General features: G+C 42.0%; 2 protein-coding genes across 2 annotated transcripts in view; one reads left to right on the plus strand and one right to left on the minus strand.

The window, feature by feature from the left end:
• Positions 1–6,575: 6,575 nt before the first annotated feature.
• Positions 6,576–13,500, minus strand: fgl2a (fibrinogen-like 2a). Its single transcript, XM_068307504.1, has 4 exons — positions 13,389–13,500; positions 8,429–8,648; positions 6,972–7,142; positions 6,576–6,891 (listed from the first exon to the last, which is right to left on the minus strand). The coding sequence occupies exons 1-4, from the start codon at positions 13,498–13,500 to the stop codon at positions 6,576–6,578; spliced, it is 819 nt and encodes a 272-aa protein (XP_068163605.1).
• ccdc146 (coiled-coil domain containing 146) overlaps positions 13,499–25,021 on the plus strand; it is a 29,585-nt gene continuing 18,062 nt past the window's right edge. The window contains exons 1-8 of the mRNA XM_068307505.1: positions 13,499–13,652; positions 13,739–13,896; positions 18,667–18,749; positions 19,584–19,799; positions 22,753–22,810; positions 24,443–24,525; positions 24,648–24,741; positions 24,825–24,898. Of these exons, the coding sequence (XP_068163606.1) occupies positions 13,499–13,652; positions 13,739–13,896; positions 18,667–18,749; positions 19,584–19,799; positions 22,753–22,810; positions 24,443–24,525; positions 24,648–24,741; positions 24,825–24,898 (920 nt within the window). The remainder of the gene's footprint in view (positions 13,653–13,738; positions 13,897–18,666; positions 18,750–19,583; positions 19,800–22,752; positions 22,811–24,442; positions 24,526–24,647; positions 24,742–24,824; positions 24,899–25,021) is intronic.

Here is a 25,021-nt window from a genome sequence, read left to right on the forward strand (position 1 = left end):
ACGCTGCTCACACACATGGTTTCGGTCACTGAAAATGCAGACACAGCTGTGCGGCGCATAGGATTTGTTTTCATGTGCAGAAGTGAGTCAGAGGAGTTCTAGCTGGAGGCTGTGTGTGTGTGTGTGTGTGTGTGTGTGTGTGTGTGTGTGTGTGTGTGTGTGTGTGTGTGTGTGTGTGTGTGTGTGTGTGTGTGTGTGTGTGTGTGTGTGTGTGTGTATGTGTGTGTGTGCTGCACACCATGCTGAAAAGTTTTCCTTGGTGCCTCTGGTCTGCCCGCTACCACGGGGAAGAATGTCCTGGAATCTCTTCAGAAATCCCTGCAGAGAAGAAAACATCAGGCCAAAAAGGATTTTTCAATTTCAAGTGATTGATGCTTTAGGTAGTCCATCAAACGTGGATTCGATGGAGCGAAACATCGACGCATAACTTCAGCTCAGCTGTAAAGCATTTGCCTCGACAGTGAGGTGCGAGGCCTCTGGTGAAATGACTTTACTGCAATCATCTCCTCTCTCTTGTTATGTCCTGCCCTGTCTTTTGAATGCAAGAAAATATTTCACGGGATACTACTTTAGAAGTGCGTAAACGATCCAAGTTTCAATAAAAAATCTAGTTTGGAGGTTTTAAGAGACTTTAAAACATCTGCTTATAAACTGTCTCCAGACGCTAGGTCTGAAAGAGCAAAGTCTTCTACATGAGGAATTGTGGCAGAGGATATTCTGTATGGAAAAAGAGTTTGTGTGTGTGTGTGTGTGTGTGTGTGTGTGTGTGTGTGTGTGTGTGTGTGTGTGTGTGTGTGTGTGTGTGTGTGTGTGTGTGTGTGTGTGTGTGTGTGTGTGTGTGTGTGTGTGTGTTTGCACGTGTGTTTTTTATACGGACATTAAAACGGAATCCCATCATCCAGCTGCAAATGAATGAGAGGAACCTCGAGGTGATGGCGCCGTAAAACTACCCCGGATTCCCAAGTTGCATTTGTTGTGACTACAATGCAGCAGTAAAACAGAGATCCGGACTCCCTGAGAGTAACAGTAACTTTTTCCAAAGGCCTGCTTTGTGCGTGGGCTTGTGAAAAGCATGCACACCCACCGAGACAGCCACCATCGCTCTCGACCAGTTCCTACAGGGTTCACGAAATGAGCTGCAGAGGCTAAATCTACACTAACAGTCTGGGCCGACGGTCCAGATTAGCATGTGTGATTGAACGGTAGCGTGACGTGAGTCGTCATCCCGCCCTTATACCCTGTTTCCTTTGTGTCCTTGTCTATTTTATCTTTTTTTATGTACTTCCTTTTGATCTGTCTCTTATCTGTTCTTTTTTAATGTGTCTGCACCCAATGAGAGCACCCAATTTTGCTGTTCGATTTAACAATGACAATTAAGGTGATCCTTTATTCTTCATTTACAATGGAGTAACAAGTTTCCACATTAAGAAAAAGGTACAAAGACCAACGGAAACAATTATTTAATCATAAACCAACACAGCTGACAGGTTGTTCTACCCTGTACTGTAGGAGTTATCATTGCTAATGCCATTTCTAAGAAGTACAAGAATAAAATGATATAAACAATATCATTAAAACAGCACTTCGTGCAAACCGCGTCGACCCAAACTCTCGAACCTCAAGTCAGTAATTTTGGTTTAGTTGACGGGAAGAGCGAGAAACAGAAAGTTTAATGACACATGGAGTCTGGTCATTAGTTTGACTGAGCTGTGAGGGAGAAACAAACAGGCAGCAAAAGGAGAAAGTCTACGCTAGAGACTACCATCAACCCTAAGGGGGCTTCTGTAATTTGAACATATGTTTTTGGTTCTTTAGGGTTATGATTAATGTAGATAAAAATAGTAATGAGCACATAAGGGATATGATTTAATTAAAAAATGGGCTTCCAGAATTCAAATGTCTGCAGGATGCAGACGGTTGGAAAGGACTCGAGGTTAATTTGGAGACATGGGACGAGGAAACCAAATAATCAATCCACGGCGTCGGGTGATTTCACATTTAATGAGGGCTTGTAAAATTAGAGCGTGTTGTTGTTGGACTCTTTTTTAGGGGTTTCTCATGAAAGAAGCTAGCACCCACTTTCCACTTCCTCCTTTCATATCCCTCCTGATTAAAAAAAAAAAAAAGCAGAAATGTTATCTTTCGTTCGTAATGGCTAAACAGGAAATGCAAAGCTTCGATGTTTTTCCTGTTATACGAGGAATTTGGGTCCATAAAGTTCACCGTTTAAACTGAGAGCTCATGCTGTCTTCTCAGCGTCATCATTTCCAACATTTAAAACAGAAGCCAAATGCTTTTGTCAAACAAAATTGGATTCATTGGAAAAATAAAATCATATGTCATTTAATATATTGGCTTTGGGCAGAAAAATGTATTAAATAGTGGCCAAATATAACCAAAATTCAAGGGACTGTGCAGTCGGATAGACCCAGTCATTACTGACACCAGTGGAGGGTTCTTCCAAAATACATGTGTTGTTATTTAGCTGCTTGTTCTAGAGGAGCTTTTGCATATGAATTTACTTGCCTTACTTCCTGGTGAACATGATGTACTCACCCTCAAACTGTGATTAATGCACATTCTGGTATTTTTGAGAATATTCCTGTAACACTGAATGTTTGGAGAGAGGGTTATTTGTGTGACAGCCAGCAAACCCGGAGTAAATCAGGACCACGGTGGACAGGAACATGATTATATATGAAAATTCTGGGTTCAAAGCCAGATCTATCTTTCTGTCCATACGTCTCATGTTCTTCCCATGTCGGCGAGGCTTCCCCACAAGGGGGTCTGTCCTCTTTCTGCAGTCCAAGTCATGCAGTATACAGTTGAAAGCAAAACTGTTTCAGCCCCCTTTGGTTTATTGGCAAGAAAACCTATCCCTTATAAGACCACACATTTGCAAATCAGATGTTGACAAAACATATTTCCAACTTTGACATATTTACTTTAGCAGCAAATTTTGTTTTATTAATACCTTAAATTATGCAAGGGATTTGTGCCTGTACAACAGTACTGCCCCATAAACATAACAGAAGTCACCTCCAGTGGCTCAGAACCATCCAGATAAACTACAGTTGACCATTTCAATGATCCTAGTGCAAAACTAGAAGGACAAGTCAACAAAGAATGGGTTAAGATTTGTTAGAAATGATGCCAGAAGCCTTGGACTTTGCATAATGTTTAAAGCAGGTCAGGGTGCTCTACAAAGCACTAGAGATGCTGGTCTAAAGGTTTGCATGATTTTTAGATTGCGGTAGTCAGTAAAAGTGCATTTTGTGTAATGTCTTAGAAAAGCATGAATAATATCTGACATATTGAGCTCTTTAAGTAATTTTAAATGTGATTAATGTATTGAAAATATGTATTTTTGGCCAATAAACCAAAGGAATAACGAAGGTTGAAAAATTTTCTTTGCAACTCTATGAGATTAATAACTAAATATCCCATAGGTGTCAAAATTACTTATGGGATTATGAATAGCTGTTTGTCTGTCAATGTGTTGGCCCTGTGATGAAGGGTGTGCACCTCCTCATACTGAGACAGGCTCCAACAGTGGGTGGAAAGATATCACATCCATCTCTGGAAAACCTGAAGTGATGGCTATCTCTTTCATGCATATTGTATGCAGATACCCCTTATGGCATGAGTTCAGACGCATAGCTGAGATAACACAACCCTGCAGCTGCTTTAGGGAGGGAGTGGTAGTTTCTTCAGTGAACTATAAGAAAGAAACTAGCAGAGAATAGCAGTATTACATCATCGATAAGACTCTCGCCTTTAACTTGGGTCAGCTGCATCACTGCTTTGGCCTTGCCTTTTGTTGCAGTGCACATGCAGACGTGCGCTCCAAACCTGCAATAAATGACTATTTTGCGCCACCTGCTGGTCATCCACTGCAAATGGAAGTTAAGCTTTTTATATTATGTATGAGAAGCTTTGGTTAAACGTTAAACTGTAAGTATCATCAGCTTGAAGGAGCAGGATGTAATTGCTTGCATCTACATGTTCAGACACACATCTATAGTAACAGCATCACGGCAGGGGCGGAGTCAGCGACGTGCGACGTCGTTTCCATGGTAACTACAAACAGGCCAATTATGAAGAGACGACTGTGATTTGGTTTAGCTAACGTTAGCAGTGTTTAAACTACTCAGGCCATGTATATTTAATAGTTTTATAACGTTAAAACTGATTGGAAGAAGTCTTGAAGATGACGAAAAGGCGTTCAAAAGTAAGAGTTTTGCGTTAATATTTAAATAATAGACAAGCACCGCCACAAATTTGACGTAGTTTCCTCCAAGCATAGCTAGCTCTTTAGCTTCCGTGTGTGACGTAGATACTTTATATTTATAATGTTTCCTGAAAAACTTGCTCTCAACTTTATAAATTATGGTCCTAAAGTTAAAATGACAAGCTTTCATGAAAGTAAATTATATGTAGTGACTAGACATTTATGTTAATTACAGGAGAGTAATATGACTCAGCAGCTTGACAACATCGTCTGTTTAATCACTTTTGTTGAAAATGAAAGATTTAATTGATTTAAAAATGTGTAAATCTAGAAATATATCAAATATTGAGATCAAATGATGACGATTACATAAAAAATATAGTTTTTATGGATGCATGTTTCCATTATTACAACGCTGTACGTCCTGTTTTGGACCGCTAACTTTAAGATCTGTCGCTTTTATTTTGTAGTAAGATAATAACATCCGGTCTCAAAACAAAAACATCAACAAAAGCATCAAAACAAAAACAAAAAAACAGACCATTTTTAAAAAAAAAAAAACGGTCTGTTATTCAAAGATTTTGCTTGCGCTTGTACAAATAGGAAGAAAAAAATAAAATAAGTTTACAAAATTTTTGTTGGTTGTTTTTTTCAGAATTAATGTCAGAATGAAAGTGCCATATATACAGTATATTTAGGGAGAGAGAGAGACATGGATATAAGTTATAATTTCTGCATATGTATTTCACCTTAGTGAGTCTACCTAAGAGGTGAAGCAGAGCTGGAGGAGGACATGATGGAGGAGGACGTCCCTCTAGTGGCTCTCGCTCCTGATGCTTCCCTCCCAGTAGTGCAGGTCTCTGCAAATCCTGATATCTGTGCTAGTCCTGCTTTCCAATGCCTCGATGAGGTAAGACTCCTGCATGTTAAGTCATATCTCACGAGGACAGACATTGTTTTGAATGTCATTGTGTGATTTAACACTTGCGGTAAACAGACATTCAAACCGCAGGACCACAGTTTGAATCATCTTCACAGTTAGTCAGTATGATTCAGTATGATTTTAAAATGCAGTATGCACAGACATGTAGTTAGAACTTTCTTTATTTTTCAATATAAAAAGTGCATATCTTTTGGCATGACAGTTGAATATGAATGATAGAAAAGTTCAATACTTTACACACAAAGCTCCAAATACAACCATAGTTACTATGCATGGTAACAACAATGCACAATGTTAGCTTTGCCCAAATATCAACAATCGTTAAACTTTATATAAAAGCTGTCACACCTCACAAAACAAAATAAATACTGTACACGTCCTTAAAGTGAAACATTTCTTTCCCCGTCATTCCCATTCACAGTGTATAGAAAGGATTAGAAGTTGCAATACAGTTTTCTAACATTGGGTAGCAGTATGGTACAAGTGATGAGTCAGGGAGGACATTTTTTTTGGCATCCAGACATGTGAAGTAGTTTTGTTTTTCTCTTGCAGCAGTTTCCTGCTCTGCGGCTGCTGTCAAGAAGAATTTACTCGACCATTAATAATTCACAATGTACTTGTGAGTGGTCTAAAATTTATCTCAGGCTGCATATTTATACTTGAATGTTTTATATTATAAAGAATGATGATAAATTAGAACAGAGCCCAAGCTCAATTAAATAAACTGCACAAAAGCTTTAAGTGTTGTATATCACTTGCTGTTTTTTTTTTTTAAACAGTTCGTCTCTGAACCCAGCATGAAATCTGTGACAATGAATTTCCAATGTGCTCGAAGCTCCATCATTAGCTCTCGTGTACCTCACTTGAGCGGCTTGCTGTTAATTTTCATTTAGAGTGGAGAAAACGATAGCTCATTAGGTTTTACTACTATTGTGTGCTGGGGTGTGTCTCATCTGGCTTGAGGCAGCAGGACAGAAAGTGGAGAAATGTCAGAGAAACCCGGAAAAATCTCTCATGGTAACCGTCCATATAATGTTATGGCCTCTGTTGAAGACTGGCCTTTACACTGCATGTTTTTTTTATTAGTCCATCATAGTTTATAGTCCTTTGTTCTTTATTATCAACATTTTAATCCATCATTTTGAAGGCCACACTTACTCCACTGGAAAAAAAAAAGCAATAGCACAGTTATTTTTTCACCATTATGCTTGTGATTACTGCATTCAAACTGTCTACAAGACTTCTTTTTTTGATGTACGCATGTGTAAATGTGTGCAAATACTTGACTATGCGCATGTGTGAGAGTCTGAATCTACTTGTTCTTCCATTTTTTTGACTGTCTTTGTTTTTGTCCATCGATCTGTCCATCTGACTATGCGTATGACTGCACCTGTCTTTTTTTTAAGGAGCGTAGTTCTTGGGCCGAATCATCATCTTGACCGTTTTGAAGGCCTGCCTGTAGTTGGTTGGGTAGTACTCTGTGGACATGTTATGCCATGTCCCCCAGAAGATCCCATTCCTGACTCCCTTGTACCTCTTGTGGTAGTACTTCCCGTTGAGGTTGGCTGACATGCAGGCGTCAAACCACCAGCCGGAGCTGTAGTAGGCGCCGCAGTTTCCAGAAGGGTACATGTCGTTGTCGCGATCAGGCGTTGAAAAGAACTTCTGGTCATGATTGAAGTGCTTGTTGAAACTGATGGCGTTCCCAGCTGTCCCACTACAGTGACAAATGCAGGTCGATTTAACGATGATATAGCCCTACTTTGTCAAGCAAGTCTAGTGAATCCAATACGGTACCTGTATCCACTGATGGACAGCCGGTAGCGGATAAATTCATTAGCCACGTAGAACTGGTCATACTTGGCGTACTCCCGAACGCCCTCAAAGTCTTCAAGCTCGATGCGCATTGTCATGTCTTTCGCTTTCGTCAGCAGGTGGATGTGGTCGTTGCCCAACCAGAACTCACCTCTACAGTAAAGGAGACACAGAGAGGAGGGCATAGAAAAGAGTAAATGACAACCAGTAAACATGTTTACAATCTTGTTTCTTCGATTATTCATCCCCACAGGGGAGGAGAGGAAAGGTGGTAAGGTGAGAGTGGTGTGGCATTAAAAGAAAGATGAGAAGTTATACAAAATCTGTAGGTATGTTTATTGAGAGGTAGCCTTGGTTGTTTGCCTTTTAAAACTTCCTCCTTGCATGAAAGTTGAGAAAATGACTTGAATTTTGAATCCAGTTTGAGGCTAGAAGTGGTTGTGTGTTAAAAATCGATGCCAGTGTGAAAAAGTTGTTCACAGGGAACTGTTTTCCAACTTAAACACTTTATTTTTCCAAGTTTATTACCTGTCAAAATTGGTCAAACCTACAATGTTTATGCATGCAGAGAGAATTATTAGGTTCTCAAGTAGTGGGTAGAAGGGCAGAACTATTCTGACTAATGACATTTGGTAAAAATTTATGGACTAATGGGTGTGCCTGTGTGGTCATAAATAAATTTTGATTGTCATGAGCAACAGAGGAATTTTGAATTCATTGTCTTTTATTATAACTCTTGCTGGCTAAATAGAATGTTCCAATTAGGTGAGGCTGAGAGAGCTAAAAAGCCAGTTTATTCCCCACTGCTAACTGTGATGTTTAGATGCGCTGATTCTATCATCATTACTTTATTTTTCAGTCTTAGCTTGAATTTTTCTGGGGTTTTATTATTCCTCTATGTGATATCATTAGAGTTAGAGGGTGATTTAGGATCGCACATCCATAAATTGGGTGTACTTAACTGAAGTGACAGAAAAAACACCGCTATCAAGCTCTTTCTTTCTAAGACTTGTTGATGATTTCCAAGTGTCCTTCATTCAGGGTTGTGGCTTCACAAAAAACTATAGGACTGTGGCTGAGGACGTAGAACTCTTATCCACTTATCGGAAGGTCGTTCAACCTCTGGTTCTTGCAAACTGTATGTTGAAGTGTCCTTGAGCAAGATACTGAACTACAAAAGGCTCCCAATGGCTGTTTCATTGGTACGAGAGTGGCGGCGTGAATGGTTATTGCTCCTGATGAGCAGGTGGTGCCGTGCATGGTAGGTAGCCTTTGCCAACACTGTGTTTGAGTGCTGGCTTTGAATGGTCGGTCAGACAAGAAAGACGAAATTTAAGTACACTCCATTTTCCATTTAGGGTCCATATAATCTCTTTATGGTGATGTTTAAACACCACATATACTAAGAAGATTGTGTCAATTACACTGTAGTCCATTACCTGAGGTTCCCGAAGCCTTTCTTGTACTCAGCCCAGGTACGGTTGAAGCTGACAGACCCATCGAGCCGTTGCTGAATTACAGTCCATCCCCCTCCAAAGGACTCCATGTCACAGAAGACTTCGAATGTTCCATTGCGGGGGTCGGGGGTAACGCGATACACCCCATTCTTCCTCACCTCGAACATATTGAAGTCTGAGCAATCCCGAGGCGCTATGATGACTATTGGGAGAAAGGCAGGGAGAAAGAGGGGGAAAGAAGATAAGGCAGTTTGTCAGGGGATACGTCCTGATGACGTTCAATGATCTTTTCACTTTTCTCTTCATCTGTCTCTGCCCAACCACGAGACAGTAATAGAAACGGCCCCTCAGGCTGAGGAGAGGGATAGAAACGTGATAAGTTAGCAGATAATCCATTGTGGAAGTTCCCATTCTTGCGTTAATTTCCGGGATAGGCCTATTCAAACAGCTCAACTTTGTTGGAGCAGTTTTCCAGACTATTCCCCAGATGCTTGTTCTAATCAGACTTAAGTTCAGTGATCTTCAGGCATAAACCAGAGTATCTCTCTCCAGGCTTTTGGGAACACTTTTGGGTTATCTTGTACTTCTCAGTGTGATCCCTGGAAATCACAGAAGTATTAGGACTCCAACATTAAAGCAAAAACACACAGGCCACTATCCAAAACTAAAACGTTGTGCCCTTCTTCTATGCAACACCACAGTCCATTTCATACCACTCTTCTACTTTTTAATACCCTTCGTTTTTTTTGCCAGCAGACTTATTTCTCAAGCTCTTGCTCATGTCCCCTGTGTTGCACTGCAGGCTGCTGACCCCATCTAAAACCAAGGTCCAATGGTCCTTGTCAGTTAGAATTTGGGAATTGAAAGGAACAGACTTGTCAAAACGTGGGAAAGTGTAAAAGTGGATTAGAGAAGTGTACCCCCTCCATGCACGTTAGCCACCTGGTCCCTAAATCATTCTGACATTGGGCAGGCAGCATGCAGACACCTCCTGAGTTTGTTTGTCGCACTCCATTGCCGATACACTCTTGACACGCTTTTAAATCTCTTTAGAGGTTTGGCAGATTTTAATGGATCAAGCGGAGACGGGAGCATACCGATAGATTAGTCGAACAACGAGCAGGTATTGTACTTCCATATCTTTCAGTCTTGTATTTGTTTTCCTTCTCCACGATTTAACAAGAAGGTACATGTCATGTCTATGTGTCACACAAAATGAAAGCCTTGTTCATTTCTGTCTGTGTTTTCCTTTCTCGGTACAGAGAATGATTGCGCTGTGAAATGGCTCTAGATGTCAGACCATTCAGTACGGAAGACTCTCCCAAGTCTACTCCGACGCTATAAATTTCATCCTTGTAACATTAACAGCTCTGTCTGTACTTGGTATTCCAAATGTTGTCTTGTAAATGCCTTCACCATCTCCTTAACTTTACATGTCTAGCTATATCTCTCATAACTTGTCCCCATCTGTACGACTGGGCACCTAGCATCCCCAGACAGACAACAGCCACCCCATCTAACTGCATTTGGCGCTGCACCCTGCCTGAATAACTTCTATCAGTCAGTCAGTGATGACTGCTGTCTGATTGAGTGTTGAATTGTTAGGTCTGGCTGTTGAGTTTAAATGGCTGGTTAATTGTGTGGCTGATTGCTTTGTCTTCTTTCATGCTTGCTAGCAATTCCTCAAGTTGAGGCCTTGCTCTCTTTAAAGGCTCATAACCGACACGCTTTTATGGGCAACTTCTTGATGGGTTATTTTAACACTGCTGACTCACAAATGATTGGCATTAAAGGAAGACAATACTCTTATCAGCGTGACATTCGCTGCGACGACCAGAAGTCAATGTCGATTAGCGCCTGTAATGGAAAGAAATGTGTATCCAAAGCGATAGTATAATCTTTCCCCACAAAAGCAGATTAAAAAGACAGCCGCTGTCTGTTTTGACAGAAAGAAGCTTCAACACCCTTCCTCTAGGAAGTCTTGTATCACCAAGTTACAGAAAAGGAGTTCCTGGTGGTGCAGCAGACTGGACATCTATCGCCTTTGTTTATAATTGAGTTAATGTGGCACAACGGTAACACAAATTGCTTTCCGTTCACCTCGAGGTCCTAATATATCTATGTAGGACTAAAAATGAAGATTACCGCTTGCAGCAAAGATGGGAAAATGGCAAATAGGGTGAAATAAATGCTGACAGCACCATGTTCCATGAGTGATAAAAGCCTAACGAACTATTAGTCCTGCTCGGTGCTGAAAAGACATTTCTGCATGGCCTAAAATGTCTGGGTGATGCATGTCAGTGTTTTCTTATCTCATTCATCAGCTGTTAAGAGGATGCGTGCATTCTGATGCGTTATTTAAACCCATTGAGCGTATATGCTAATCAAACTTTTGTTGGCTTGTAATCCATCGCTGCAACTTTCACATTTGGTAACTTTAGGTCTGCAATGTTTCGTTGGTTTGAATTGAAAAGAGAATTTAAATTGTATTTGTACAATCCTCAATTCCTGATTTAATTTAGCTATAGTTTGGCAGGTGGAAGGGTTTATGGAGGTGTCAGAGGAATCATTAAAACTGCTTCAGAAAAACCCCTTTTCAAACTGTGACAAACAAAACATCCCTCACTGGAAGAGGGACATTAATTAAGCATCTGGTATTGAGAGAGCTGCCAATGGGAATAACCTGGGATAGATAAGAAGCAAGGAAAAGAACAGTTACCACATTGTTTATATCATGTTGTGAAACTGCAGAAGAATCATTTAATCTGGGTCTATTTCCATGGTAACAACAGCTGTCTCTTGTCTACTACTTGGGATTCACTTCAGATGCCGTCAGGCATGATTTCCTCACTCGCGTCAAAATAATTTGCCGGTTCTTAGGTTTAAACATGACAGACTGATGTGCAAACGTACGTGTCACCGACCCTGCGTGCTACCCATGACTAATGTTTGGGAAAGCCGCCACATTTCTCCTTGTGATGCTGTCGGGAGATAATGAAAGCTAGTTGTTTTATGCAGGAATGATTACTCAAGTGCATGACCTCCAGAGGAAGCGAGAGGTAAGATGGAGAGGCAGGAGCAAGGCACCGGGAAAGGGGATTAAAGAGAGAGGGAGACGGGGAATGTCAACGTGAGGGGAGGAGTGGAGAGGGATGGTGTTATGTAGGGAAACGTAAAAATGAAGAGAAGACTAGGGATGAAGCTGGAAGAGAGTTTGAAGGAGAAAGAGGAAAGTTTAGGATGGGGAAAAAAACGGAAAGGAAGAGAAAGAAATGGGATTCCCAGTTAATCCACTTAGAAATAAGCTCACATCTGTTTTCTGCATTGAAGTTCCAATAATGTGTCACATTCACATTAACCAATGCAACACTAGTAAATTATCTGAAAGCTGAGCTGCATTTTAAACGTGACCTCATCCAAATAAGATCTCTGTAAAGACCAATGTGTGATACGGTTTGCTATGGTTCTTTTTTCTTTTATTTTGCACAGTCACCCAGCTTCCTCTTCTCTCCAGAATGAAACGGGACTCTCGAGACATTTTAAAGCTTATCTTTTAAGAGACACAAATTTTCGATACTGCCTGATATTAAAAACACAGTAATATAAATGAACAACGTTGAATTTACTGCATGTACCCAGAACTCCCCACTAATACCCTTAAAGAGCTCATCCCGAAACTGTGTTTTGACGAGTCAAAAAAACTCAACTCAAAGCAGAGACCAGAAAACTTCAAATCGAATTCTAATGCATACTTATCAAAAACCAATTAAGACTATACTGCATCATCTATTGAAATGTTTGAGCAACAGGTTTTGATGTACTGCCTGTTGGAATGGGAGCTCATTCGTCACCAGCTGGCCCTCATATTGTTCCCAGTTTCCAATTAGAGAAGCCAAAAAACAAAGCACCGCCTAGCTCACAATAAGTCACACGTTTATTGCCGGGCGTGGTGAAGCACATTCTGGATGTAGCCAGACGTCTGCGTTTCAACCAGAAGAGAACGCTACAACAACGTTTAGTTAGGATAGGAATAATATATCCATCTAGAGACGTCTCAGTTTCATGGAAATACCATCACTCCAGCTGTGAGATACTACTTTAAATGTCGATAGCGGTTCATGTGCCAAGTATGTGTGTCTTATTCTCCAGCTCCCCTTTTTTGATTCCCTCCATATGGACACTAATGGGATGTTGGAACACTTGACTTCGTTATATAAGTATTCATTTGGATTCCTCCAGTTGTGATATTATGTCCATCCTGTTCAGTATGATCTCAATCTCAAGCTATTTCTATGTGGTCAATTTTAATGACTGCAATTATTGTGATGAAGTGTAAGGTGACGGAAAACCACAGGTGTTATTATTTGAATCTCCCCAACATAAAGCTCAAACTGATACTAGTGAAGATATGTTGCAACGACTTTTCGTCGTACAATGTCAGCCTCAAAGATTTCATTCCCCATTTCCCGGAAAGGCCACACTGGGTGAAGGTGAATTGTTTGTAGTGATTAGACGTCGTCATGTTCACTTAGACAAGATTGGATACGTCCCATGCCAGAAAAAATTCGCCCCACAACAGCCCGATGGATTCCCAGTCTGCTGCAAGCTGGAGTTTCATTACCATAACATCAGCTATGATGAATTACGCCGATAGAAAAGAAGAAAAGATAATAGAGAATAGAGAAAGGGCCTCTTGATCATTCTCAGAAGGGCTGCGATAAATGAAATGCATAAAAAAGGGGGGGGGGGTTGTCTTACGAAATAGCAAAGATAGAACAGAATGAAATATAACACAACATGAAGGGGTTTGCAGTAGAAAGAGAATACATATACAGTAAATAGCTGCAAAGATGGAGGGGGCTTTCAAACAGTGGTGTGAGATAAGAGTGAAAAAATGACTGGAGCTGTGCTACTGAGCTAATCTTAGTAAAAGCAGGCTTACACTGAGGGGTGTTTTGAGCTGGACAGGCGTTGGTGCAGGTGGAGCTGAGCTTGTTGACCACCCCAGTGATGTTCTCCACATGCCTGTCCACCAAAGCCTGCACGTTGTCCATGTTGAGCAGGTTGAGCCCCTCCAGACGACCCTGCAGAGCAGAGATCTGGCTCCTGGCATTGCGCAGGCTGGCCGACATCCTATTGAGCTTCACCTGGGAAGGGCCAGAGCGGAGGAAGAGGAGGAAGAGGAGGGGGGGAGGAAATTATCTCTGTGCACAGAATACAAAGCAGGTGGATTACTGAAGTCACCGGCCTCTTTCGCTGTCGGATCAGCCACTTAGAGTTTTGGTTTGGAAGCGAGTCTGGGTTTTGGTTGGTCGTCTGCCAGATTGGATGTGAGGGTCAACAAACTTACTGGATGGAGACACCATTTACCAGCATTTGGCTGGTGTCTAAACACTGAATCCCAAGCCTGTTTACAGTACCAGGAATTTTCCCTGGCCATCCAGTGCCAGGTAGGGCTTATACAAGTCTTTAAACATCTGGTCAGTTTACATTCCAGCCGGGTGCGTTCGACTGGGCAAAATGAGACGACTTTATTCCTACAGTGTTTATGGAGCGCATTTTTAGTTAAGTTTGTTTAGGTCAGTGTAAGTGAAACGGTCACAAAGCTGATAATGATCCTGGCTCCCTGGAAATTTGAATGGTGTAGATGGAAGTGCTGAAATTGGTGCAGTGCTTTCTTCTTCGACACGCCAAATGATGCTTTGTAGATTTACACGGTTTGAACAATATTAAATTGGGCGTCCGTCCTAATTATTATTAAAAACTCATAAACAGACTTTTTTTCTTACATCTATCATGTTTTGAAGTACGGTACATGGATGGATATGTCATCAAAAATGTACCCACATAAATAATTGAGCCGCATCTCTTACCTGCATATCCTGCATCGTGCTGGGGATTGGGATATTTTTCCCAAAATTAGAACTTTGTCCTGTTCCAGCCATTTCCGCAGGAGCTCCAGGCACTATCCCATCTCCTCTCTCCTCTTGGCTAGATCCATCTTGCACCTCCTGTGCTGTCAGGTCCAGTCTCACTTCCTCCCCGCCATTCCTCTGTCCCTGGTCGGCTTGCTGGTGTCCAAAAGCTCCGTTGCCCCTGGCTCCACGGCATTCCTGGCAGCCGCTCTTAAGCTTGTTAACCACCTCTTTCAAGCTCTGCAGCTCCTTCACCGTCTTCTCCAACAGCCTGAACTGCTTGGGCATCTGGATGGTGAGGGGAGGCAGGGTGAGCTGGTAAGGGCAATCCTCCCCATCCTCTGCCCCGGAACCTGATCCTCCACACTGACCTGAAGGTCTCAGTTTTATGGGACAGAAGTTCTGGCTACCGGCTTCAGATCCAAAAGAGTAGGTTCCTTTAGAGTCCCATCTCTGATGCAAGTTGACGGGCAAGTCGGCCGCCCATCCGGTGCGTGGCACCAAGGTGGATGTCAGCAGGAGACCAGCACAAACGCAAAACACAACTGTCTTCATTTTTTTTCTCTGTGAGATCCGCGAATAAGTGTGTGAGAAGTGCGGACGTCCCAATCCACTCAAGAACCTGCCTAGATGTGAAAGTGGGTGACTGTGTGTCTGCAGAGTGTGCGAGAATGTGTGCCCAGTATATCCTATTGGTTCAGGAGTGAGGGTGTCTGTGTGTGTGAGTGTGTGTGAGTATGAACGCAGCCTGCAGGAGGGAGATCGCGCAAGAGAACTGCTGCTGCCTCGGATAGCTGTGTCATTAATATCAGGACGAGGGAGGAAGAGACAGAGGGAGAGAGAGAGAGATGGGGGTGAGTTAGAGAGCATGGGAGGGGCGGCACTATTGCGTAATGCAAAATACTGTATGAACAGCACTGGTGAAGGAAAAAAACACCAGAGATGGAGACAGAAAAAGAGAGAGAGAGAGGGTTGGAGAGAGGCAGAACCAAATGGGATGAGAGAGCAGGTATTTTGCCTGCAGTCGGTGGCAGGCTGCCGTCCTGCTCATTCAAGTCGGCTCATTTCCCTGAAGAGCCAAAATGACTCACTAGAACTATCCACTCAGCTGACGCGAAGGCCTTTTTTTTTTGGGTTCCACGCTCCCTTGTTTTTGCATTATAGCCTATTTTGTCTGCAACACGGAATTGAAAAACAGCCTCATTCCCTGACCCAATTCATACCCCAGAAACCCTAAAACACCGGTTTTGCTTTGCCACTCACTCTGCAGTTCCAAAATTACACTCAAGCAGACAAGATTAAAATGCAAAGCTTGCCGACAGCAACCCCCCCCCCAAAAAAAAAAGTGGATTTGTTTCAATTAGCAGCAGGATTTACGTGATCTGCTGTTGCAAAATGGAGCACAAGAATCATCATCAGACACCTGCTGGTTCTGAGTCTTGATTTCATAATTACATTTGTGCCACATGAAATGGCTCCGATTACATGGAAATGAGAATTGAATTGAGGTACGTACTTATCTCTTCACAGCGCTTCAAACAGGAAACATCACATTTTTATATCCCACGGTGATTTGCTGTGTTTTGTTTGTCGTACAATTGAACCACACTTTTCCTCGCAAGAACAAAATACGGCAATTAAATGTGAACCCAGATACACCTGCAACATGTCATTTTTTCCTTCTTTATGTCTTTTTTTCTTGCCTTAATTTGATTGGTTCATTAGCTGCCAGAGTGGATATAAATATTAATCTAAAACTGCTTTGATTTCATTTGTGGCTTTTTAAGAATTCCCTTTGCATTTAGGAATCTTTTAATTAAGGAAAATGAGACATTCTTCCAGCACAAATCAGAGATTTTTCATTTTGTGTGTAGGTTTGCCTTTCTGGTAAACTTCCCTCTCAAAAAAAGAAATGGAAACTTGTTTTTCCTCAGAATTGGATTTGATAATGTCCTATTCGGGAAGGATTTGAAGTCATTTTTTGAATAATAATTCACTTTTCGAACAGTAATTCTTGATCAATGTAAGTATTTATTGTCTTGACAAGCTTTGGTATAAATTTCCTGTCACATCATTAACTTAGAGCTGATAATGTGTTTGTGTGACACGGTTATTTTGGTCTGGTCGGCATTCAGAACCTCGAGTCAAATGGATTTCTCTTTCAGGGAAATCTGACGTGTCGTGCGCCTGTCATTTTTCTAGAAAAAGTTTTGGATAATTAATGTCAGCCATGCAAGTGGCTCTCAGCCCTGGTGGAGGAATGCTCCGGAAAGGAAAATATGACTGAGCAAAGCTTATCCAAACAAAGTGATCTGGCTGTGCTCCCAACTCCAAGCCAAACAGCCAATATCCGGACATGACGACACACAGTCCGAGATCTGATGGTCATTGGTGGATTCTTTTTACCACACGGCGCGCTCATGTTAACCACAAGGGGTGCTGATTGGTCGGGTAGTGGAAAGAATGGACAGGTGTTGTGCATCCCCTCAGCTGGCAGCCATCGTTTTTATCTCGCTTCTTAGATGTCCCGACACATGTGGGCCTCATGCAAGCCGTCCCATAAAAGGACGATAAGTCCTGGCAGCAGAAGAAGAGAGGCAACCCGAAAACTACTTCAGGCTGCTGTTCTCCGGTAAATGTCCAGTGTATGGCTGGAACGTCTTTAAAGTGGATGGAAACACACCTTTGGTTAAATTTGGTCTTTTAACTTCTCAAATCTTTATTTTTTTAAGTTCGTATTCCATGAGATACAGTAATGAACCTTTATTGGTTTTTCAAGTTTGAGTTCAAGAGATCGATTGGGACACACTCACCACTTCGGCGTCATTTAATAATAACCAGGTGTTTTCTCTTGTAGCGATGTGACCTTGGGCGACTGATAATGCAAATTAACTGAGAAGCATCTGAATAAATCATATTAACGAGAACGGCCTTATCTGCATCGTTCACAACATTCATATCTGTCCTCTCAGACCTTGGGACGTGGTCGGTGGCGCCGCGAGGCACATCCGACATCAGCCAGATAAACTATATATAATGGGCTAAATCTCCAGACATAATCGGCCATCCCCTAATGTTTAAAGTTGGGAGTTATCGGTCTGTTTGTGCGCGCGTAATCGTAGCGTTTGTGTGTGTTCACCGCCGTTACACAGTCAGACCGGAGATATCCCGAGTTCTGCAGCTCTTTGATATAGACGAGGCTATCCATCATTACTCTCCTCTATACCAACCTGGCTCTGAAGATAAGAGGAAAAACAACACCTGTCTCCTGTTTCTATCACTGTTACGCACATAGACCTTTCCAGAGAGAGAAATTTATCATCTCTTTGTGCAATTTTCCCTTTTCGCAACGCCTGTTGACCCCCGTACCTTTTGCTTTGCTGTTTTTTGTTTTTTACCTAGGTTTCACAGCTGCGGATCTTTCATCGACTCTTTTGTAAATCATTCACACCTAACGGTACCCACCTAATCTCAAGAACCGCGGTTATTAACCTACCATATGGGGACATTCTTGATCATTTTTCTCGTCTAATTGAGATTGCAAATGAAGTGCGATCCGCTGTGATGAAACATTCAGTCCAGCTCGGGTCAAATCCGCTTCACAGACATCAGGGAATTGGGCTTTGTTTCCATTGATCACACTTTGTGTCAGCGAGTCCAAACAGGTATAAAGAAGCCTTTTCTTACAACAGTAACTAAAGTTTAACCGTATTATTGCACCAACAAAGCAATATTTGTCAAAAACAGAGTCTCCGTTGATTTTGTTTTCTTCTTACTCTATTTCTGGAACTTAATTTCGTCGCTAAACTATGTTACAAAACTGCCTACTAGTCAGAATTGTATTTGGTTCTGAGCAATATTGCCCTATCGAATGTTTCCTTTGGGGAAAATGACAAGTTGAGATTTCCACCTAATGTGATTTCCCATCCATGTCTTAACTTTTACAGGCAGGTCTGCAAAAGATTTTGAAAGAGTGCAAGCTGAGCTGGCAAACACATGCACGCACGCACACACACACACACACACACACACGCACACACACACACACACACACACACACACACACACAAACCACACAAGATGATTTGTAGCCCACTTAAGCGAATAAAGGAGCGCCATAATGGCCAACTGCTCAGACGTAGATGATTGACACGAGGGAAATTTGTAAATCTCAGCCACTCATTTCACGCCGATCGGAATTTTTCAAGATTACACACTTGAGAGTTACTATAGCCTATAAATAATCAATCACTGCCGGCTTCATTGCTCTCATTTGACTGGTATTGTTTCTCTTTTCGAACACAGTTGCTGTCGTCAGATAGAATCAGTCACACCAAAGTGGCCAAACTGAAATCCAACTACCGGCTTCTCCTGGACACTCTGAAGAGGTGCGTTTCCTCATCGAGCCCAAATCTCATTTGGAACCCTCGTGTGCGCATCGTGATGTGTTTTGGAGATGCGTTGCACCTACAAATACGCCGGCCTGAGCAGAGAACCTAAATTCTTGTGACAGCCAGACTCCATCCAACCCGAAGTGTCCCTGCAAAAGACTTTAAGTCCTTATCGGATCTAGCAGTGCTGCTCTTATATACCTTTGAAATGATGTGAAATCTGTGACATTCTGGGTTTTACATCCCGAGTCACAATTTGAGCAAAGAACGGGCAGCGTGGATGTAGCTGAAGCATTATTAAAACTACAGCTTACTGTAAGGGGCTTAAATATCTATTCGCAAAAAAAAAATATATTTTGAGCTTCATTCAAACTTTAATTGGGTGCTGATTCTCAAAAACAGCCTCTAGGCACACATTGGAGTAGTGAAACAAACCCAGCTTCCTGTCGCAGGAACAGCCCTCTGTGTAATTTCTTGCAAAAACAAGATTTGGATGTGTGTGAAATTATCTTTAAATGAAAACCTGCAGCGACTGTATATTCAAGCAAATGTTTCAAGGGTTAGAACCATTTTTGGGTTATTTTATGTCAACTTTTAAATATTAAATATTAAATATATTTCCAGCTTCTTTAATGTGAGAACAGATTTGTTTTTTCCCAAGAATCCTTGGCAAAAATGATTTTTTTTCATCTTTTTGATGTTTTATTACTAAATCCTCGCTTAATCATAAAAATAACGAGCGGCCTCTTCAAAAATGAACGCGATAGCTTCGTTGCGAGCCTGACACGCTTATCGCATACCGCCTAATTAAATCATTGCTTTATCCAACAGTAGCCAGGATTGTGAGATCCGGCTTTTGGATGAGGCGAAGAAGAGTCGCGCTGAGCTGGAGAGGCTTCAGGCTGAGGCGGAGGGAGCTGAGGAGCAGAGCACCTCTGAGGAGCCCGAAAGTGAGGTCAATGAACTGAGGCGGCAGCTCCTGCAGGCGTACAACCAACTGAAGGCTGCTGAGGATAGAGAGTACAAGACACAACACACACTCAAATGGTGAGCTGTGGATATATGGATATATAGTTAGAGATATATACGCACACACACGTACAGTATTTTCCACACTATAAGGCGCACCTAAAAGCCTTTAATTTTCTCATAAACCAACAGTGCACCTTATCGTCTAGTGCACCTTATAGTGCAGAAAATACCATAATCATACGCTTCTACATTGAAGCGACATTCCAGACGGTGTATCTGTTACCAGCTTCAGGCGTTTGGGGTCTGACAGCTTTGTTTAAGTTGGAAACACACACATGTATGGGGATGAACTCGACACACACCACTGACAGGAACCCAGGAGACAAAGGAAGTGAAACCAGAGTAGTGAAGGGAAACGTACAGTAGAGACACACACACACACACACACACACAGAGCTGAGTATCTACAGATGAGGTGAAGGTGAAGGAGACACAAACACAAACAGTGCTGGTACCACATGTGTGTGTCTCGCCTGCAGCCTTTTTCTTCTATAGCGTTTACAACTACCCCGCTGTAACAGGAAGAAAATGTTCTATTGCTGTCAGGGCTGAATTTTAAATTCCTCTCTGCCTTAAATATTTCATTCATGCGTCACGGGACGAACGTGATGCAAACAAATTCCGTACATAAACATCACAGTTAAGTGGATCTCAGCGTGTTTACTCTCCAACCGGTCGGTTCTGACGTGTTTCTGTTCCCCTCCTCTAAATGTTTCCTCTGACTCCCATGAGTATTTCCTCACTTAGCAACCTCTCTGGTGCAGGTTTCTCTTTTCCTCCCCCCCAAACTGAGTCAACGGCACTATCAGTGTGTCCAAAAAGATGAAAACACACCCACAGAAATGGAAAATCACGTGCTCGCTCCAGTATCTCCCTCTCCCCTGTACACACACACATACACACACAGACTCTCTCTTTTTTCAAAGGCCAAAGGGAGGTTACCGGAGCATCGCCTAGCAACGTGATAACACACACCAGCAGCGCTGAAACATTTTGTCATATGAACTTTTTGTTTTTGGGAACTTTCCTCACAGTTTCCGTTTGTTCTGGTTTGACAGAAAAGCAGAATCGGAAACATTTTCATGGCCTTCGCACCTTTAGTGCACATAGAAGAATTTACAATTTAACCTCATGATTTGGAGCAAGGATACAAAAATAGAAGCTAAACCACTTCTAGATAATCAATCAATCAATCCAACCGCAGAGTCTGATATGAACGAAGGAGACGTGGGAGATAGTTTTGGGAAACCAATACAACAGCAAGCTGGGGTGGTGATAACTATAAAAACTTTTGAAGCAAGAAACACATTATTGATCCATTTGGATATTTTTTATATATAAAAATAAAAGCTGTCAAAATACAAAAGCGGATAACGCAACTTATTGTGTTGGGTGATAAACTAGCTTAAATTCTTCATTCTCGGCCTGACTGAAAATCAATACAGGGAGATCACCATATATTTTATGCGTACTAGTTTTGACAGGGTTCATGATGCTTGAATGCTGATTATTGAGCTGGAATAAAATTTTTACAAAAGAAAGAACCAATGCGATGATGACATATCCCACGTGTGATCGAGGTCTTCCAGCAAAAATATGAAACAGCGAGAAGGAAGAGAAGCTGTTGAGGTCCAAATTAGAGGGAAAACAGAAAAAAATGGAGCAAAGCATGCAAACCGGTTCCAGCGGACGTCTTCCAGCTGCGCTCCTTCGCTTCACACGTGACGTCCTGCATTCTCATCAAACTCACCTCCCAGTTTGGAGGGGAGGGTGAGTTTCTCGTCGATACCTCTGCAGCTCATCCATATCGCATACCGGCCCTTCCTCTCATTCAAATGATCCACAGATGATTCTAATTCTCATTCCGATATACTCATTTTTCCAGCCTCTCCCAGAATGCACCGGTGGGCTCTGGTTAACGGGGTCCAAGGTGTTTGCTCATCATTCCCCCCAGTATCTCTATGCAAACATCCCTGCAGGGAGCGATGAGGACCTGCTCCCTGTGATTAACATTTTATAACCAGGAGTTTGGGGTAGAAGAAATGTGGATTCAAGAACCTTCTCCTCCTTTCTTCTAAGCTCATCTCTTTTTTTTTTACCTTCCCTGCAATACATTCGCCTCTGGATTGCCTCGGCAATATTAAATGATTCACAGTACATAAACTCACCGCCGTGTTGCAGAGACACGACACGTCGAATCTGCAGAGCACACGTAGCCAGACAGCGGCAGCAGTAATTGAAATATTGGATGAAAACCATTTAGAGAACATTCTCAGAGGGTGCGGTAATAGGAGATATCAGACACAGAGTGTACACGTTGTGTGTGACAGTTTTCGTTTAGTCGGTTTCTGCCCTTTCTTTCATCCCTTCTGGCCTAATCGAATTTCTTCTTCCTTAACCCCCCCCCTCCCCCAACACCCGACCCTTCCACCCATCCACCCCTCTTCTCATCCAAATGCTTAGCATATGACAAACAGATGCTCGCGCTGCAAATATGCCTTTCAAAAAAAAAATATATAGGGGCGTCCTTTTATCTCCTTTTATCTCCAGCCAAACGGATCCACAGGAATTCACCACTTTCTCGAGTCACACATTCATGCAAACTTCTGTGTGCATGTGTGTGTGTGTGTGTGTGTGTGTGTGTGTGTGTGTGTGTGTGTGTGTGTCAGTGTGTCCAGGATGTGATAAAGAACTGAAGGCAGTTGAAAGAGAACTAAAAATCAAAGGAGAATTCATAAAACTCTTGTTTCACACGCAGGTGTTTGTGATGTTTCTGCACGTTTGTATTTATATGCATGTGAATGGTCGCCCCCCACCCCCCCGCCGCCGCCGCCCATCCCACCCTCCTTCCTCTTGAATCAGGAATTGAAACTTGTGTTTTATTCCTCTAAAATAACCCATTTATTCTGTTTTCTTTTCCAAATCCTCTCCTCTCATGACCTCGCCTCACCTCACGCTTTTCTTGCAGTCTCTGGGAAGAGAAACAGTGTCTGGAGAAAGAGATTGAAAGTCAGCCAAAACCTGCTGTAAGTTCATCACGGCACCATCTCAGGTTTATGTTATACATCACGACCTCCCGCTCAGACAAAAGAGGGACTTTTTATCATTCAGGATATTTATTTTTTTTATTCACAGCCACATAAAAAGAGCAAAACACATTATTTAAAAGCGAAAAAGAAACGTACCATAGGGGAACATGGCTTACTTCCTGTATAAATCTCTGCTTGTGTAATTGCCTCGCACCCCAATAATGTTCACACTATATTATGATGTACATAATCCCTGCATGATGTAAGGAAAGGAAATCATTATGTATTTAATTAGCATATCTTGCAGCATCAGTATGTACTACATCACGCTGCAGGGCATATTAATACCATTTTATTTTTGTCATTTAGTCTATTAGATTTAATGACTATGCAGGAGAATTCCCACTTTTTTTTAATAAGGAGCAGAAGGTACAGCATTATTGACAAAGACATGATGAAAATGAGGTTGTCTGTGTCATTGTTGAAGACTTTTTTCGTAAAACTTGTCCAATAGATGCTCCAGTTTTTCGGATCTCTGATACTTTTGGGGGTTCGGTTTAATTACTGATTGCAATCACGAAACCTTTTACCTCCGTTCCACTGTCACGCCTCTAGGCTGCTGTCGTTTTCATCACGCACGCGACGATTCAGCGCCCGTGGGTGATGTTCTAACCCATTTATCCTGGCAGTGCTTGTGCGTCCTTCTTAAAAGTGAACCTGAGAGTTGAATTTACGATAAAAGAATCCTCAGATTCCGTGATGCATTCCAGTTTTTTGCAGAACACTACAGGTCTGCAGCCTTAACCCAGTTGGACAAAAAAAAAAGTGTTTTTGCTGCCACTGTGGAGAGATAGATCACCAGGATTCATGGGTAAATCCAGAGCTGTCAGCAGCGTGAGCTCCTCGGTTCAGAATCATTCAATAAAGACTGATTCATAATCTATACTCTCAGGAGGCAGATGTTTGACTGTCTCCTGTAACGCTTTGGCCATCTGCCCGGGAACTGTAGAAAATGGATGTATTGATAAAACGTGTGTGTGGTCAGTCGATTCTCGTGCAATCAGTGCCTTTCGTCTGTTTGATGGCTAAATGATAGAGGCTGCTGCCAGGCAGTTTATTCTGTTGATGCATCATGGGTGTGTGTAAAAGGGCCTTTAATGAGTCCTCTCCCTTTTGGCCCCGCAATATGAAGTGTGTTATTAACTAAATACTCTAAGGTGCCATTCCTCTCTCTGTCGCACATAAACACACTCGTCAGGCATGATTAATAAGCCGGGTTTCATCGCAGTCCTCGGATATATTCGTAATAAATTTTGTCGTATGAGCTGTAGATTGATACGGTAGGAAGAAAAAACAACTAGCCTGAAAATACGTGACATCATCAAGTTGAATTAATTACTGATGAAGTCATCTGACACTTGATTGTTGGATTATATGTGTGTCCGTCTTTGTCGTGCAGAAAATGACGCCCGAAAGCAATTATAGTTTAACAAATGCTTTATTTAAGGCCGTCGGCGCCGACTCTGGAGAAAGGATCAAACTATAGCCTCGGTGCAAATTAGATTCTCATCATAGATTTGATATTTTTGATTCACGATCAATACCTTTACCTGCTTGTGCATCCTCCAGGAGTTGGAAAGCAACTCAAAGGACATGCAAGACAAATATGAGGATTTGAGTAAAGAGATAACCCAGAGACAACTAGAAATCAGGTATTTATTCAATGTTTTCTCTGCAGCTCGAATCAATTTAAAGTCCTCTGAACACTCTGAGTGTTGTTAATCTACATGTTATAGATGATCAGCATTAATTTTGTGTGTTTTCACACACACAGAAGCCTGATGGAGGAGGTGGAGGCCCACAAGAAGCAGCTAGTGAAGGAACAGAAAGAGTTGGAAGACAAGAAGGAGATGATAGAGTGCAAAGAGGTGTGTGTCGGGGAGGATGGAGCTCACAGACATCAAATGGCCTTCTATCTCACGTGTGTGCGTCTTCATGTGTTTTGCACAAGGCTGAGAAAGCCGAGCTCATCAGCGTCCTGGACCAGATTTTAAAGAAGATTGAAAGGAAACGCTCAAAAAGGGAGTAAGTAGATTTTTTTTTTAAAACCCTTAATATTCTTCATTTTGGAAGAGCGGGAGAGTTGATGTTTCAGACACCAGGAATACAAATGAGTTCAGAACGGGCGCTTCAGCAAGACTCCGTGGA

This window comes from Antennarius striatus, chromosome 22 (assembly GCF_040054535.1).
Source record: "Antennarius striatus isolate MH-2024 chromosome 22, ASM4005453v1, whole genome shotgun sequence".
Classification (NCBI taxonomy): Eukaryota; Metazoa; Chordata; class Actinopteri; order Lophiiformes; family Antennariidae; genus Antennarius; species Antennarius striatus.

What these genes read in the sequence shown, in the direction of transcription:
- fgl2a (XM_068307504.1), bottom strand. Translation starts at nt 13,500, where the DNA reads ATGGACAACGTGCAGGCTTTGGTGGACAGGCATGTGGAGAACATCACT. An exon ending in AAAGGCTTCGGGAACCTCAG is followed by an intron (nt 7,143 to 8,428) that starts GTAATGGACTAC and finishes CCTTTACTGTAG; the next exon opens with AGGTGAGTTCTGGTTGGGCA. An exon ending in CTGTCCATCAGTGGATACAG is followed by an intron (nt 6,892 to 6,971) that starts GTACCGTATTGG and finishes TTGTCACTGTAG; the next exon opens with TGGGACAGCTGGGAACGCCA.